Below are 18,335 nucleotides of genomic sequence, written 5' to 3' on the forward strand. Positions count from 1 at the left end.
CCACTGTCCAAGTGACTCCACCCACTGTCCAAGTGACTCCGCCCACTGTCCAAGTGACTCCGCCCACTGTCCAAGTGACTCCGCCCACTGTCCAAGTGACTCCGCCCACTGTCCAAGTAACTCCACCCACTGTCCAAGTGACTCCGCCCACTGTTCAAGTAACTCCGCCCACTGTTCAAGTAACTCCGCCCACTGTCCAAGTGACTCCGCCCACTGTCCAAGTGACTCCGCCCACTGTCCAAGTGACTCCGCCCACTGTCCAAGTGACTCCACCCACTGTCCAAGTAACTCCACCCACTGTCCAAGTGACTCCGCCCACTGTCCAAGTGACTCCGCCCACTGTCCAAGTAGCTCCGCCCACTGTCCAAGTGACTCCGCCCACTGTTCAAGTGACTCCACCCACTGTCCAAGTGACTCCGCCCACTGTTCAAGTAACTCCGCCCACTGTCCAAGTGACTCCGCCCACTGTTCAAGTAGCTCCACCCACTGTCCAAGTGACTCCGCCCACTGTTCAAGTAGCTCCACCCACTGTCCAAGTGACTCCGCCCACTGTTCAAGTAACTCCGCCCACTGTCCAAGTAACTCCACCCACTGTCCAAGTGACTCCGCCCACTGTCCAAGTAGCTCCGCCCACTGTCCAAGTAACTCCGCCCACTGTCCAAGTAACTCCGCCCACTGTCCAAGTAACTCCGCCCACTGTCCAAGTGACTCCGCCCACTGTCCAAGTAACTCCACCCACTGTTCAAGTAACTCCGCCCACTGTTCAAGTAGCTCCACCCACTGTCCAAGTGACTCCGCCCACTGTTCAAGTAACTCCGCCCACTGTTCAAGTAGCTCCACCCACTGTTCAAGTGACTCAGCCCACTGTTCAAGTGACTCCGCCCACTGTTCAAGTAACTCCACCCACTGTTCAAGTGACTCAGCCCACTGTTCAAGTAACTCCACCCACTGTCCAAGAAACTCCGCCCACTGTCCAAGTAACTCCACCCACTGTTCAAGTGACTCCGCGCACTGTCCAAGTGACTCCGCCCACTGTCCAAGTAGCTCCGCCCACTGTCCAAGTGACTCCGCCCACTGTTCAAGTACTCCGCCCACTGTCCAAGTAACTCCACCCACTGTCCAAGTAGCTCCGCCCACTGTCCAAGTGACTCCGCCCACTGTCCAAGTAACTCCACCCACTGTCCAAGTGACTCCGCCCACTGTCCAAGTAACTCCACCCACTGTGCAAGTGACTCCGCCCACTGTCCAAGTGACTCCGCCCACTGTCCAAGTAGCTCCGCCCACTGTCTAAGTGACCCCAACCACTGTCCAAGTGACTCCGCCCACTGTCCAAGTAACTCCGCCCACTAAGTGACCCCACCCACTGTCCAAGTGACTCCGCCCACTGTCCAAGTAGCTCCACCCACTGTCCAAGTGACTCCGCCCACTGTTCAAGTAACTCCGCCCACTGTTCAAGTAGCTCCACCCACTGTTCAAGTGACTCAGCCCACTGTTCAAGTAACTCCACCCACTGTTCAAGTAACTCCACCCACTGTCCAAGTGACTCCGCCCACTGTTCAAGTAACTCCGCCCACTGTCCAAGTAACTCCACCCACTGTCCAAGTGACTCCGCCCACTGTCCAAGTAGCTCCGCCCACTGTCCAAGTAACTCCGCCCACTGTCCAAGTAACTCCGCCCACTGTCCAAGTAACTCCGCCCACTGTCCAAGTGACTCCGCCCACTGTCCAAGTAACTCCACCCACTGTTCAAGTAACTCCGCCCACTGTTCAAGTAGCTCCACCCACTGTCCAAGTGACTCCGCCCACTGTTCAAGTGACTCAGCCCACTGTTCAAGTGACTCCGCCCACTGTTCAAGTAACTCCACCCACTGTTCAAGTGACTCAGCCCACTGTTCAAGTAACTCCACCCACTGTCCAAGAAACTCCGCCCACTGTCCAAGTAACTCCACCCACTGTTCAAGTGACTCCGCGCACTGTCCAAGTGACTCCGCCCACTGTCCAAGTAGCTCCGCCCACTGTCCAAGTGACTCCGCCCACTGTTCAAGTACTCCGCCCACTGTCCAAGTAACTCCACCCACTGTCCAAGTAGCTCCGCCCACTGTCCAAGTGACTCCGCCCACTGTCCAAGTAACTCCACCCACTGTCCAAGTGACTCCGCCCACTGTCCAAGTAACTCCACCCACTGTCCAAGTGACTCCGCCCACTGTCCAAGTGACTCCGCCCACTGTCCAAGTAGCTCCGCCCACTGTCTAAGTGACCCCAACCACTGTCCAAGTGACTCCGCCCACTGTCCAAGTAACTCCGCCCACTAAGTGACCCCACCCACTGTCCAAGTGACTCCGCCCACTGTCCAAGTAGCTCCACCCACTGTCCAAGTGACTCCGCCCACTGTTCAAGTAACTCCGCCCACTGTTCAAGTAGCTCCACCCACTGTTCAAGTGACTCAGCCCACTGTTCAAGTAACTCCACCCACTGTTCAAGTAACTCCACCCACTGTTCAAGTGACTCCGCCCACTGTTCAAGTAACTCCACCCACTGTTCAAGTGACTCAGCCCACTGTTCAAGTAACTCCACCCACTGTCCAAGAAACTCTGCCCACTGTCCAAGTAACTCCACCCACTGTTCAAGTGACTCCGCGCACTGTCCAAGTGACTCCGCCCACTGTCCAAGTAGCTCCGCCCACTGTCCAAGTGACTCCGCCCACTGTTCAAGTACTCCGCCCACTGTCCAAGTAACTCCACCCACTGTCCAAGTAGCTCCGCCCACTGTCCAAGTGACTCCGCCCACTGTCCAAGTAACTCCACCCACTGTCCAAGTGACTCCGCCCACTGTCCAAGTAACTCCACCCACTGTCCAAGTGACTCCGCCCACTGTCCAAGTGACTCCGCCCACTGTCCAAGTAGCTCCGCCCACTGTCTAAGTGACCCCAACCACTGTCCAAGTGACTCCGCCCACTGTCCAAGTAACTCCACCCACTGTCCAAGTAACTCCGCCCACTGTTCAAGTAACTCCACCCACTGTCCAAGTAACTCCACCCACTGTCCAAGTAACTCCACCCCCTGTCCAAGTAACTCCACCCCCTGTCCAAGTAACTCCACCCCCTGTCCAAGTAACTCCACCCCCTGTCCAAGTAACTCCACCCCCTGTCCAAGTAACTCCACCCACTGTTCAAGTAACTCCACCCACTGTTCAAGTAACTCCACCCCCTGTCCAAGTAACTCCGCCCACTGTTCAAGTAACTCCACCCACTGTCCAAGTAACTCCACCCACTGTCCAAGTAACTCCACCCACTGTCCAAGTAACTCCACCCACTGTTCAAGTAACTCCACCCCCTGTCCAAGTAACTCCGCCCACTGTTCAAGTAACTCCACCCCCTGTCCAAGTAACTCCGCCCACTGTCCAAGTAACTCCACCCCCTGTCCAAGTAACTCCACCCACTGTCCAAGTAACTCCACCCACTGTTCAAGTAGCTCCGCCCACTGTCCAAGTAACTCCACCCACTGTCCAAGTAACTCCACCCACTGTCCAAGTAACTCCGCCCACTGTTCAAGTAACTCCACCCACTGTTCAAGTGACTCCACCCACTGTCCAAGTAACTCCACCCCCTGTCCAAGTAACTCCACCCCCTGTCCAAGTAACTCCACCCACTGTCCAAGTAACTCCACCCACTGTCCAAGTAACTCCACCCACTGTCCAAGTAACTCCGCCCACTGTCCAAGTAACTCCGCCCACTGTTCAAGTAACTCCACCCACTGTCCAAGTCCCTCCGCCCACTGTTCAAGTAACTCCACCCACTGTTCAAGTAACTTCGCCCACTGTCCAAGTAACTCCACCCACTGTCCAAGTGACTCCGCCCACTGTTCAAGTGACTCCGCCCACTGTTCAAGTGACTCCACCCACTGTCCAAGTAACTCCACCCACTGTTCAAGTAGCTCCACCCACTGTTCAAGTAGCTCCACCCACTGTTCAAGTGACTCCGCCCACTGTCCAAGTAACTCCGCCCACTGTTCAAGTAGCTCCACCCACTGTCCAAGTAACTCCACCCACTGTCCAAGTAACTCCACCCACTGTTCAAGTGACTCCGCCCACTGTCCAAGTAGCTCCACCCACTGTCCAAGTAACTCCACCCACTGTCCAAGTAACTCCACCCACTGTTCAAGTAGCTCCACCCACTGTCCAAGTAACTCCACCCACTGTCCAAGTAGCTCCACCCACTGTTCAAGTAACTCCACCCACTGTCCAAGTAACTCCACCCACTGTTCAAGTGACTCCGCCCACTGTCCAAGTAGCTCCACCCACTGTTCAAGTAACTCCACCCACTGTTCAAGTAACTCCACCCACTGTCCAAGTAACTCCGCCCACTGTTCAAGTAGCTCCACCCACTGTCCAAGTAACTCCACCCACTGTCCAAGTAACTCCACCCACTGTTCAAGTGACTCCACCCACTGTCCAAGTAACTCCGCCCACTGTTCAAGTAACTCCACCCACTGTTCAAGTAACTCCACCCACTGTCCAAGTAACTCCGCCCACTGTTCAAGTAGCTCCACCCACTGTCCAAGTAACTCCACCCACTGTCCAAGTAACTCCACCCACTGTTCAAGTGACTCCACCCACTGTCCAAGTAACTCCGCCCACTGTTCAAGTAACTCCGCCCACTGTTCAAGTAACTCCACCCACTGTTCAAGTGACTCCACCCACTGTCCAAGTAACTCCGCCCACTGTTCAAGTAACTCCACCCACTGTTCAAGTGACTCCGCCCACTGTCCAAGTAGCTCCACCCACTGTCCAAGAAACTCCACCCACTGTCCAAGTAACTCCGCCCACTGTTCAAGTAGCTCCACCCACTGTCCAAGTAACTCCACCCACTGTCCAAGTAACTCCACCCACTGTTCAAGTGACTCCACCCACTGTCCAAGTAACTCCACCCACTGTTCAAGTAGCTCCACCCACTGTTCAAGTGACTCCGCCCACTGTTCAAGTAACTCCACCCACTGTTCAAGTGACTCCACCCACTGTCCAAGTAACTCCACCCACTGTTCAAGTAGCTCCACCCACTGTTCAAGTGACTCCGCCCACTGTCCAAGTAACTCCACCCACTGTCCAAGTAACTCCGCCCACTGTTCAAGTAGCTCCACCCACTGTCCAAGTAACTCCACCCACTGTCCAAGTAACTCCACCCACTGTTCAAGTGACTCCACCCACTGTCCAAGTAACTCCACCCACTGTTCAAGTAGCTCCACCCACTGTTCAAGTGACTCCACCCACTGTTCAAGTAACTCCACCCACTGTTCAAGTAACTCCACCCACTGTCCAAGTAGCTCCGCCCACTGTCCAAGTGACTCCACCCACTGTCCAAGTGACTCCGCCCACTGTCCAAGTGACTCCGCCCACTGTCCAAGTGACTCCGCCCACTGTCCAAGTGACTCCGCCCACTGTCCAAGTAGCTCCGCCCATTGTCCAAGTAACTCCACCCACTGTCCAAGTGACTCCGCCCACTGTTCAAGTAACTCCGCCCACTGTTCAAGTAACTCCGCCCACTGTCCAAGTGACTCCGCCCACTGTCCAAGTGACTCCGCCCACTGTCCAAGTGACTCCACCCACTGTCCAAGTAACTCCACCCACTGTCCAAGTGACTCCGCCCACTGTCCAAGTGACTCCGCCCACTGTCCAAGTACCTCCGCCCACTGTCCAAGTGACTCCGCCCACTGTTCAAGTGACTCCACCCACTGTCCAAGTGACTCCGCCCACTGTTCAAGTAACTCCGCCCACTGTCCAAGTGACTCCGCCCACTGTTCAAGTAGCTCCACCCACTGTCCAAGTGACTCCGCCCACTGTTCAAGTAGCTCCACCCACTGTCCAAGTGACTCCGCCCACTGTTCAAGTAACTCCGCCCACTGTCCAAGTATCTCCACCCACTGTCCAAGTGACTCCGCCCACTGTCCAAGTAGCTCCGCCCACTGTCCAAGTAACTCCGCCCACTGTCCAAGTAACTCCGCCCACTGTCCAAGTAACTCCGCCCACTGTCCAAGTGACTCCGCCCACTGTCCAAGTAACTCCACCCACTGTTCAAGTAACTCCGCCCACTGTTCAAGTAGCTCCACCCACTGTCCAAGTGACTCCGCCCACTGTTCAAGTAACTCCGCCCACTGTTCAAGTAGCTCCACCCACTGTTCAAGTGACTCAGCCCACTGTTCAAGTAACTCCACCCACTGTCCAAGAAACTCCGCCCACTGTCCAAGTAACTCCACCCACTGTTCAAGTGACTCCGCGCACTGTCCAAGTGACTCCGCCCACTGTCCAAGTAGCTCCGCCCACTGTCCAAGTGACTCCGCCCACTGTTCAAGTACTCCGCCCACTGTCCAAGTAACTCCACCCACTGTCCAAGTAGCTCCGCCCACTGTCCAAGTGACTCCGCCCACTGTCCAAGTAACTCCACCCACTGTCCAAGTGACTCCGCCCACTGTCCAAGTAACTCCACCCACTGTCCAAGTGACTCCGCCCACTGTCCAAGTGACTCCGCCCACTGTCCAAGTAGCTCCGCCCACTGTCTAAGTGACCCCAACCACTGTCCAAGTGACTCCGCCCACTGTCCAAGTAACTCCGCCCACTAAGTGACCCCACCCACTGTCCAAGTGACTCCGCCCACTGTCCAAGTAACTCCACCCACTGTCCAAGTGACTCCGCCCACTGTCCAAGTAGCTCCGCCCACTGTCTAAGTAACTCCACCCCCTGTCCAAGTAACTCCACCCACTGTCCAAGTAACTCCACCCACTGTTCAAGTAGCTCCGCCCACTGTCCAAGTGACTCCGCCCACTGTCCAAGTGACTCCGCCCACTGTCCAAGTAGCTCCACCCACTGTCCAAGTAACTCCACCCCCTGTCCAAGTAACTCCACCCACTGTCCAAGTAACTCCACCCACTGTTCAAGTAGCTCCGCCCACTGTTCAAGTAACTCCACCCACTGTCCAAGTAACTCCACCCACTGTTCAAGTAACTCCACCCACTGTCCAAGTAACTCCACCCCCTGTCCAAGTAACTCCACCCACTGTCCAAGTAACTCCACCCACTGTCCAAGTAGCTCCGCCCACTGTCCAAGTAACTCCACCCACTGTCCAAGTAACTCCGCCCACTCTTCAAGTAGCTCCGCCCACTGTCCAAGTAACTCCACCCACTGTCCAAGTAACTCCACCCACTGTTCAAGTAGCTCCGCCCACTGTCCAAGTAACTCCACCCACTGTCCAAGTAACTCCGCCCACTGTTCAAGTAGCTCCGCCCACTGTCCAAGTAACTCCACCCACTGTCCAAGTAACTCCACCCACTGTTCAAGTAGCTCCGCCCACTGTCCAAGTAACTCCACCCCCTGTCCAAGTAACTCCACCCACTGTCCAAGTAACTCCACCCACTGTCCAAGTAACTCCGCCCACTGTTCAAGTAACTCCACCCACTGTTCAAGTGACTCCACCCACTGTCCAAGTAACTCCACCCCCTGTCCAAGTAACTCCACCCCCTGTCCAAGTAACTCCACCCCCTGTCCAAGTAACTCCACCCCCTGTCCAAGTAACTCCACCCACTGTCCAAGTAACTCCACCCACTGTCCAAGTAACTCCGCCCACTGTTCAAGTAACTCCACCCACTGTTCAAGTGACTCCACCCACTGTCCAAGTAACTCCACCCCCTGTCCAAGTAACTCCACCCCCTGTCCAAGTAACTCCACCCCCTGTCCAAGTAACTCCACCCCCTGTCCAAGTAACTCCACCCCCTGTCCAAGTAACTCCACCCACTGTTCAAGTAACTCCACCCACTGTTCAAGTAACTCCACCCCCTGTCCAAGTAACTCCGCCCACTGTTCAAGTAACTCCACCCCCTGTCCAAGTAACTCCGCCCACTGTCCAAGTAACTCCACCCCCTGTCCAAGTAACTCCACCCACTGTCCAAGTAACTCCACCCACTGTTCAAGTAGCTCCGCCCACTGTCCAAGTAACTCCACCCACTGTTCAAGTAACTCCACCCACTGTTCAAGTGACTCCACCCACTGTCCAAGTAACTCCACCCCCTGTCCAAGTAACTCCACCCCCTGTCCAAGTAACTCCACCCCCTGTCCAAGTAACTCCACCCACTGTCCAAGTAACTCCACCCACTGTCCAAGTAACTCCGCCCACTGTTCAAGTAACTCCACCCACTGTTCAAGTGACTCCACCCACTGTCCAAGTAACTCCACCCCCTGTCCAAGTAACTCCACCCCCTGTCCAAGTAACTCCACCCACTGTCCAAGTAACTCCACCCACTGTCCAAGTAACTCCACCCACTGTCCAAGTAACTCCGCCCACTGTCCAAGTAACTCCGCCCACTGTTCAAGTAACTCCACCCACTGTCCAAGTCCCTCCGCCCACTGTTCAAGTAACTCCACCCACTGTTCAAGTAACTTCGCCCACTGTCCAAGTAACTCCACCCACTGTCCAAGTGACTCCGCCCACTGTTCAAGTAGCTCCGCCCACTGTTCAAGTGACTCCACCCACTGTCCAAGTAACTCCACCCACTGTTCAAGTAGCTCCACCCACTGTTCAAGTAGCTCCACCCACTGTTCAAGTGACTCCGCCCACTGTCCAAGTAACTCGGCCCACTGTTCAAGTAGCTCCACCCACTGTCCAAGTAACTCCACCCACTGTCCAAGTAACTCCACCCACTGTTCAAGTGACTCCGCCCACTGTCCAAGTAGCTCCACCCACTGTCCAAGTAACTCCACCCACTGTCCAAGTAACTCCGCCCACTGTTCAAGTAGCTCCACCCACTGTCCAAGTAACTCCACCCACTGTCCAAGTAGCTCCACCCACTGTTCAAGTAACTCCACCCACTGTCCAAGTAACTCCACCCACTGTTCAAGTGACTCCGCCCACTGTCCAAGTAGCTCCACCCACTGTTCAAGTAACTCCACCCACTGTCCAAGTAACTCCGCCCACTGTTCAAGTAGCTCCACCCACTGTCCAAGTAACTCCACCCACTGTCCAAGTAACTCCACCCACTGTTCAAGTGACTCCACCCACTGTCCAAGTAACTCCGCCCACTGTTCAAGTAACTCCACCCACTGTCCAAGTAACTCCACCCACTGTCCAAGTAACTCCGCCCACTGTTCAAGTAGCTCCACCCACTGTCCAAGTAACTCCACCCACTGTCCAAGTAACTCCACCCACTGTTCAAGTGACTCCACCCACTGTCCAAGTAACTCCGCCCACTGTTCAAGTAACTCCGCCCACTGTTCAAGTAACTCCACCCACTGTTCAAGTGACTCCACCCACTGTCCAAGTAACTCCGCCCACTGTTCAAGTAACTCCACCCACTGTTCAAGTGACTCCGCCCACTGTCCAAGTAGCTCCACCCACTGTCCAAGAAACTCCACCCACTGTCCAAGTAACTCCGCCCACTGTTCAAGTAGCTCCACCCACTGTCCAAGTAACTCCACCCACTGTCCAAGTAACTCCACCCACTGTTCAAGTGACTCCACCCACTGTCCAAGTAACTCCACCCACTGTTCAAGTAGCTCCACCCACTGTTCAAGTGACTCCGCCCACTGTTCAAGTAACTCCACCCACTGTTCAAGTGACTCCACCCACTGTCCAAGTAACTCCACCCACTGTTCAAGTAGCTCCACCCACTGTTCAAGTGACTCCGCCCACTGTCCAAGTAACTCCACCCACTGTCCAAGTAACTCCGCCCACTGTTCAAGTAGCTCCACCCACTGTTCAAGTAACTCCACCCACTGTCCAAGTAACTCCACCCACTGTTCAAGTGACTCCACCCACTGTCCAAGTAACTCCACCCACTGTTCAAGTAGCTCCACCCACTGTTCAAGTGACTCCACCCACTGTTCAAGTAACTCCACCCACTGTTCAAGTAGCTCCACCCACTGTTCAAGTGACTCCGCCCACTGTCCAAGTAACTCCGCCCACTGTTCATGTAGCTCCACCCACTGTTCAAGTAACTCCGCCCACTGTCCAAGTAACTCCACCCACTGTTCAAGTAGCTCCACCCACTGTTCAAGTAGCTCCACCCACTGTTCAAGTAACTCCGCCCACTGTTCAAGTAGCTCCACCCACTGTCCAAGTGACTCCGCCCAATGTCCAAGTAACTCCGCCCACTGTTCAAGTAGCTCCACCCACTGTTCAAGTGACTCCGCCCACTGTCCAAGTAACTCCGCCCACTGTCCAAGTAACTCCGCCCACTGTTCAAGTAGCTCCACCCACTGTTCAAGTAACTCCGCCCACTGTTCAAGTAGCTCCACCCACTGTTCAAGTAGCTCCACCCACTGTTCAAGTGACTCCACCCACTGTTCAAGTAGCTCCACCCACTGTTCATGTAACTCCGCCCACTGTCCAAGTGACTCCGCCCACTGTCCAAGTGACTCCGCCCACTGTCCAAGTAACTCCACCCACTGTCCAAGTGACTCCGCCCACTGTCCAAGTGACTCCGCCCACTGTTCAAGTAACTCCGCCCACTGTCCAAGTGACTCCGCCCACTGTTCAAGTGACTCCGCCCACTGTTCAAGTGACTCCGCCCACTGTCCAAGTAACTCCACCCACTGTTCATGTAACTCCGCCCACTGTCCAAGTAGCTCCGCCCACTGTCCAAGTAACTCCACCCACTGTCCAAGTAACTCCACCCACTGTCCAAGTAGCTCCGCCCACTGTCCAAGTAACTCCGCCCACTGTCCAAGTAACTCCACCCACTGTCCAAGTAGCTCCGCCCACTGTCCAAGTAACTCCGCCCACTGTCCAAGTAACTCCACCCACTGTCCAAGTAACTCCACCCACTGTCCAAGTGACTCCGCCCACTGTCCAAGTAGCTCCGCCCACTGTCCAAGTAACTCCGCCCACTGTCCAAGTAACTCCGCCCACTGTCCAAGTAACTTCGCCCACTGTCTAAGTGACCCCACCCACTGTCCAAGTGACTCCGCCCACTGTCCAAGTAACTCCGCCCACTGTCCAAGTAACTTCGCCCACTGTCCAAGTAACTCCACCCACTGTCCAAGTAACTCCGCCCACTGTCCAAGTAACTTCGCCCACTGTCTAAGTGACCCCACCCACTGTCCAAGTGACTCCGCCCACTGTCCAAGTAGCTCCGCCCACTGTCCAAGTGACTCCGCCCACTGTCCAAGTGACTCCACCCACTGTCCAAGTAGCTCCACCCACTGTCCAAGTAACTCCACCCACTGTCCAAGTAACTCCACCCACTGTTCAAGTAGCTCCACCCACTGTCCAAGTAACTCCACCCACTGTCCAAGTGACTCCGCCCACTGTTCAAGTAACTCCGCCCACTGTCCAAGTAACTCCGCCCACTGTCCAAGTAACTCCACCCACTGTCCAAGTCCCTCCGCCCACTGTTGAAGTAACTCCGCCCACTGTCCAAGTAACTCCACCCACTGTCCAAGTGACTCCGCCCACTGTTCAAGTAACTCCGCCCACTGTCCAAGTAACTCCACCCACTGTCCAAGTGACTCCGCCCACTGTCCAAGTAGCTCCGCCCACTGTCCAAGTAGCTCCGCCCACTGTCCAAGTGACTCCGCCCACTGTTCAAGTGACTCCGCCCACTGTTCAAGTGACTCCGCCCACTGTCCAAGTAACTCCACCCACTGTCCAAGTAGCTCCGCCCACTGTCCAAGTAACTCCACCCACTGTCCAAGTGACTCCGCCCACTGTTCAAGTGACTCCGCCCACTGTCCAAGTAGCTCCGCCCACTGTCCAAGTGACTCCGCCCACTGTTCAAGTGACTCCACCCACTGTCCAAGTAACTCCACCCACTGTCCAAGTGACTCCGCCCACTGTCCAAGCAGCTCCACCCACTGTCCAAGTAACTCCGCCCACTGTCCAAGCAGCTCCACCCACTGTCCAAGTAACTCCGCCCACTGTCCAAGTTGCTCCGCCCACTGTCCAAGTGACTCCGCCCACTATTACTTATGGCCAGCTAGTCTATTGTTTTGCATAGCAAGTTGTGTTAAAAAAATAAAAACACTCACGGCAAGCGAAACCTCATCGTGGCACACACGCTTCACCAACTGGGCTTCGCCAGCAATTTCCTCGGACGCCCGCGGGACCTCCCGTGATTCCCCGGAAACCGCTACTTTCCAGGCCATCCGTGTGGTCTTAGCAGGGGGCACCTCGAGTTCATCCACGGGCGCCGGCGCTTTCCTGGCTGGCCGCGGGGTCTCGGCAGGCAGCGGTGATTCTTCCCTTGGGTCCTCGGATTCTGGCACTTGCTTGACTGCAGGTGGTGCCACCTTGGCCGGGCAGGCCTCCTTTGGTTCCGCCAACACGGACACTTTCCTGGACGCCCTTGGGGTCTTCCGTAGGTCTTCTGCCGACTCCACCGGCATCGGCACTTTTCTGGCCACCTGTGGGGTCTCGGGCGAGTCGTCCGTGGACTTTGCCGTCGCTGGAACTTTCCTGGACAACCTTTGGAGCTTCGATCGGTCCTCTTTCGGCTCTGCCAGCACGGGCATTTTCTTGGACGCCTGTAGGGTCCTAGCCGGTGGGGGGTCCCCCTTCGATTCTGCCGGCGCGGGCACGTTATTGGCCGGCCATGGGTCCTCAGCAGCCGAGGAGTCCTTGTAGGGCGCCGGGATAGTCCTCGGACGTTTCTGGGGACGCCCGTGCCGAGGTGCCGGAACTCCGCGCGCTCGAGGCGGAGCCAAGCTACTCCTCGTGCCGTTACCGTCGTCGTCGTCGGTGGTGTCGTTGAATTCGCTAGGGGTAGCCCCACCTCTGTCGGACCCAACTGTGGAGTCATAAGAGCAGAATTCCGAACGAATTGGCGCTCGTGACAAATTAAACCGCGCCAACAGAGTTACCGCGTTGTATACGCACGTCTCGACTCGTTCGTCGTGCGTGACATCGGTCAGCATGCCGTAAGGACGCGGCTCCGCCGCTTCATTGCGTCCGACGTCAGCGGCTCGGCTTCTGCAGTGGAAAAGCAACCTGGCGCCTGCCGAGCCGTGTCAGGCTGACTCGGCACGGCCCTGGCACGTCTCAGTTGCTTCCAGTGGAAAACGTGTACGAGTACTAAAGAGGAGCATTGTGGGTATAGGAAGTGCAGGCAGGGCACCGTGGGCACAGGGAGTGTGGGTGGGGCACTGTGGGTGTGGGAGTGTGGGTGGGGCACTGTGGGTGTGGGAGTGTGGGTGGGGCACTGTGGGTAGAGGGAGTGTGGGTGGGGCACTGTGGGTGTAGGATGTGTGGGTGGGGCACTGTGGGTGTGGGAGTGTGGGTGGGGCACTGTGGGTGTGGGAGTGTGGGTGGGGCACTGTGGGTGTAGAAGTGTGGGTGGGGCACTGTGGGTGGGGCACTGTGGGTGTGGGATGTGTGGGTGGGGCACTGTGGGTGTGGGAGTGTGGGTGGGGCACTGTGGGTGTAGGAGTGTGGGTGGGGCACTGTGGGTGTAGGAGTGTGGGTGGGGCACTGTGGGTGTGGGAGTGTGGGTGGGGCACTGTGGGTAGAGGGAGTGTGGGTGGGGCACTGTGGGTGTAGGATGTGTGGGTGGGGCACTGTGGGTGTGGGAGTGTGGGTGGGGCACTGTGGGTGTGGGAGTGTGGGTGGGGCACTGTGGGTGTAGGAGTGTGGGTGGGGCACTGTGGGTGTAGGAGTGTGGGTGGGGCACTGTGGGTGTGGGAGTGTGGGTGGGGCACTGTGGGTAGAGGGAGTGTGGGTGGGGCACTGTGGGTGTAGGATGTGTGGGTGGGGCACTGTGGGTGTGGGAGGGGCACTGTGGGTGTGGGAGTGTGGGTGGGGCACTGTGGGTGTAGGAGTGTGGGTGGGGCACTGTGGGTGGGGCACTGTGGGTGTGGGATGTGTGGGTGGGGCACTGTGGGTGTGGGAGTGTGGGTGGGGCACTGTGGATGTAGGAGTGTGGGTGGGGCACTGTGGGTGTAGGAGTGTGGGTGGGGCACTGTGGGTGTAGGGAGTGTGGGTGGGGCACTGTGGGTGTAGGGAGTGTGGGTGGGGCACTGTGGGTGTGGGAGTGTGGGTGGGGCACTGTGGGTGTGGGAGTGTGGGTGGGGCACTGTGGGTGTGGGAGTGTGGGTGGGGCACTGTGGGTGTAGGAGTGTTGGTGGGGCACTGTGGGTGGGGCACTGTGGGTGTGGGATGTGTGGGTGGGGCACTGTGGGTGTGGGAGTGTGGCTGGGGCACTGTGGGTGTAGGGAGTGTGGGTGGGGCACTGTGGGTGTGGGAGTGTGGGTGGGGCACTGTGGGTGTGGGAGTGTGGGTGGGGCACTGTGGGTGTAGGGAGTGTGGGTGGGGCACTGTGGGTGTGGGAGTGTGGGTGGGGCACTGTGGGTGTGGGAGTGTGGGTGGGGCACTGTGGGTGTAGGAGTGTGGGTGGGGCACTGTGGGTGTAGGGAGTGTGGGTGGGGCACTGTGGGTGTAGGGAGTGTGGGTGGGGCACTGTGGGTGTGGGAGTGTGGGTGGGGCACTGTGGGTGTAGGATGTGTGGGTGGGGCACTGTGGGTAGAGGATGTGTGGGTGGGGCACCGTGTCACGGCCCTGGTACAGCTCGGTTGTTTCCAGTGGCAAGGACATAAGAATGCCAAAGAGGAGGAGCACTGTGGGTCGAGGAAGTGCGGGCAGGGGAGGGACTGTGGGCATATGGAGTGCGAGGAGGGCGGCACCGTTCACGGGCTCCATGAAGGCGGCGATGGCTCCGGTCATGCGGAGCACCTGCGCGGCGTGCAAAGTCAAGCGGTCGCGGGCAGCGTGCGCGTCGAGCCGACCCCGGTAGGCAAAGTCCAGGAGCCGGGACACGGCCAGAGGGCCCAGCGTGGGGGGCAGCTCGCACAGCCAGTGCCCGGGCACAGCTGCGCACAAAAGACAGAGGCAAAGATCCCACCCCCCGTATAGGCTTATCAGATTGTTGGAGGCCGAGCCGACCTAGGGGAGGCCCAGGACCGGTTGAGCTAATCGTCACTGGTGTTGGTTGTGAACGGGAATCGAACCCGGGTGGCCGCACACACAACACATGCACACACGCGGGTCGCCGGGTTTGTAACGCAGCATGCAAACCGCTACACTCCCGCTTCCCACGGACGCACGCACAGGCACATTCGAAGGTATGAAAAAGACATTAAAGATCCTCCGTATAGCCTTAACAGACTGTTAGGGCAAGTACTGTTAGCGAGCACCTGTGAAGGCCGGTTACAGCACACGAGGAGGTGGGTGGCCAGCACCACGCCCAGTGGCGATGTTGTTTACATACCGCACCAGGTACTCATTTGAGGAAGAGTCGTCCTAGGGGTGGCCCAGCACCGATTCAAATATTCGTCACTCGAGTTGGTGGCACTTGGGTCACTGGGTTCGTAGCGTAATGTCTAACCGTTGTGCCACCACTCCTCCAGCCGTGGACACACATACAGGCATGCATGCACAGGGAGGCAAAGTGAAAAACACATGGACAGGCACAAATACAACACGTGGGGTGAACACAAACGTGCAAGGAACACAGATTAACACAAGGCATGCCTCAACCATTACAAGCTCATGTTCATGACGCATGGCCATAATCTTGAGAAACATTTTTGCAATTAAAATTAATTATATTCTGTAAGCACTTTTTTTCAGTGCGATTTGATCAATTGCAGTGTAAAGGGGCCAAATTAAAACGGTGATTGTAATGTAATTGTAGTTTTCAGCTAACGATGCTGCATTAACTGTATTTAAAATTGAACAAGTCTGCCCAGTATTCACGTGCAATTATTTCACCATATTTCTTTTTCTGCACATGACAAGAGCTGCGAGCTATTTGAAAGTTTTCCGCATTTGAACCCAGCTCAGCGCTTTGATTGACCTCCGAGCCACCGAGCCACATCGCAAAAAGATTGACTTAACTTGACGGTCGTGTTTACTTGTGTATTGCTAGGGGCAGACCAATGCGTTGTGACATGGCGAGGGAAACCTGGTCGGAGGCGAGGAATCCACTGTCCCAGTGAGCTGGGATGAATCGTTGGCGTCTCATTCCTCGTGGCCATCTCCGCATCCCTTACAGGTTCCTCCTCTTCTGCCACAGCTGTCTCCGGGTCACTTCTCTCAGTTAATGCACTGCTGCTGTGCTCCTCAGCCGTCTGATAGCAACTTAAAACTGTCTCTCCAATCACTATCTCCACAATCTTCAGGACCGCCTGCTCTTCCTTGAGAGCGGCATCTCCCTCTTTCCACAGAACCTCCTCTCCTTCCTTCACATTCGTTTGCTCATCCCTCGTCATCGTCTCCCCTTCTTCCAGAGCTGTCGCCCCTTCCGTCGCGGCTGCGCCCCCACCGTCGTTTCCGATGGCTGCGCCAAGGCTGTCCTTCTCAGCCGACGTCTGGTCTCTCGCATCGGCCGCATCTGCCGCCTCCTCCTCCTCCTCTGTCCTCACGGCCATATCAACGCCACTTCCTTCGCTCACCGCGTGGCCATTGCTCCCGGCCGAGGTCCCCTCGTTCCCGACCATCTCCCCGTCCTCCCACGCGCGTTCCCACCGGTCTGCCCCCCCGTCGTTAGCATCGCCGCCGGCGCCACCGCCGCCGCCATCCTGCACGTCCCCACACGTCTCGATGACGGCGTCTCGAAAGAGAGGGCTGCACGCGGCCAGCACGGCGCGATGGCACGGCATCAGAACCACGAGCTCCCCGGCACCACCTCCCGTTCCCTCCGCTCCCCCACCAGCTCCCCCACTAGCTCTCCCACCAGCTCCCTCCGCTCCCCCAGCTCTCCCTCGGCCGAGCTCCCTCCCCACGCCCCTCCTCCGCCTGGTTGTGCCGCATCCCGATGATGCTGCGGTAGCAGCAGCAGGAGGAGGAGCAGGAGGAGGGACGTGGACGATGAGCGCCAGGTCGCAGAGCGAGGAGCCCGAGAGGCGTTGGGCGCTCAGCGTCGTCATGATGGAGACGCAGTGGTCGGGGCACGGGCGAACCGTCATGGTGTCGGTGGAGGGGAGGAGGAGGTGGTGAAAATGGTAGTGGTAGGGAGGAGGTGAGAATGGTGGGGGTAAGAGGAGGATATAGAGGAGCTGGAGGAAGAGGTCAGCAGAAGAGGAAGGAGAGTAAACCGCGAGTTAGTGGAGATGCAGGATAATTGGATGAAAGATTGAGGTGGAGTAGAAAGCAGAGGGGGCTTAGAGATGGAGGATAAGCGAGGGCAAGGAGGGCAGAAAGGAGAGATGTGGTGAAGGTCGAGAGGAGATGGGGAGCGTGGAGGAGATTGGGAGGGTGGAGGCGGGGGGGGTGAGGTGACTGCGAACGAGGTGGACGAGGAGAGGTGATGATGACGTTAGCAGAACGGGCAGAGTCACGCCATTCGACTGGAAGACGAGTGGACTCCAATTACCTGCAAAATCAATTGTCACAGTGTCAATCTCACAGTGCTGGTGTCACAATGTCGATGTCACAGTGCCGGTGTAACATCATCACAGTGCCGGTGTAACATCATCACAGCACGGGCACGCACACACTGTTCGTGCAACGTTGTCCCAGTGTCGAGTGCTGGTATCGCGGAACGAGAAGGCGCGCCGTGAGCGTCAGACACCGCGCGTTGTGGGGGGGGGGGGTGACAGCTCGCGGCGACCACATCCAGTGCTTAACCACCGCATTGCCACAGTGACACAGTGCCTCAGTGCCAGTGTCACAGTGACCAGTGTCACAGTGACGCTGGTGTCACAGTCTCAGTGACTCCGTGACAGACGCGTCAACGCCATTCGCGTCGCGTTTGTCACAGAGTCGGTGCCGGTCACAGAACGCTCGTGCCACGACGAACTGGCTATTGACACTTCCACGTTCGCGTGACGAGTGCGCGTCCATCCGCATTGTGTATGTCACGTCAACGTGATGCATTGCGCAACAGGAGGACAAGTCTGGCTGCTGTCCCCCTGATGGTGGCGCTTGTAATTACTGGCGAAACGTCGGGCTCAGATTGTAAATGTTGCGGCTTGGCTCTCCAACACACAACCGGTGTTGCTGTACCAGTCACGAATTGACACGTTCTATTTACGTGACAAACCTTGCTAATTGCCCCATGGCGTCGGGTGGTGGCGGGTTTCACGACACATTTATATATTTACGCGATCAAACCCCATAAATACACCTATTATCGATGATATTGGTCGCGCGAGCCGCCGCCTCCAACACCACCACCAATGTGGGTGCTAGACTCGCGTTAGGGCGGCGCGCGTTCTCACCTCGGCCACGAATCGGGCGACGCTTTCCCTTCACTCAATCACTTCGCGGCGCAACATCTCACCTCGCCGTCTAAACTACAACACTTATAAAACGTTAAGTTTATCATTTACAACGGGGGAGGGAGGGGGGTGGTGGGGGTTAAGTTC

At 56.9% G+C, this 18,335-nt stretch overlaps 1 protein-coding gene across 4 annotated transcripts in view; it reads right to left on the minus strand.

The window, feature by feature from the left end:
• The window catches only part of LOC144945120 (uncharacterized), a 31,107-nt gene that overhangs the window by 12,504 nt on the left and 268 nt on the right, over positions 1–18,335 (minus strand). For 2 of the 4 annotated variants that reach the window (XM_078873393.1, XM_078873391.1), the window contains exons 1-4: positions 18,189–18,325; positions 15,932–17,341; positions 14,652–14,837; positions 12,006–12,763 (exon numbers count right to left, since the gene is read on the minus strand). In XM_078873393.1, the coding sequence (XP_078729519.1) occupies positions 12,006–12,763; positions 14,652–14,837; positions 15,932–16,934 (1,947 nt within the window). In that variant the 5' untranslated portion in view covers positions 16,935–17,341; positions 18,189–18,325. Of the gene's footprint in view, positions 1–12,005; positions 12,764–14,651; positions 14,838–15,931; positions 17,342–18,188; positions 18,326–18,335 lie in introns of those variants that run through there. The other 2 variants (XM_078873394.1, XM_078873392.1) reach the window with 2 other exon arrangements.

Source organism: Lampetra fluviatilis, chromosome 36 (assembly GCF_964198595.1).
Source record: "Lampetra fluviatilis chromosome 36, kcLamFluv1.1, whole genome shotgun sequence".
Classification (NCBI taxonomy): Eukaryota; Metazoa; Chordata; class Hyperoartia; order Petromyzontiformes; family Petromyzontidae; genus Lampetra; species Lampetra fluviatilis.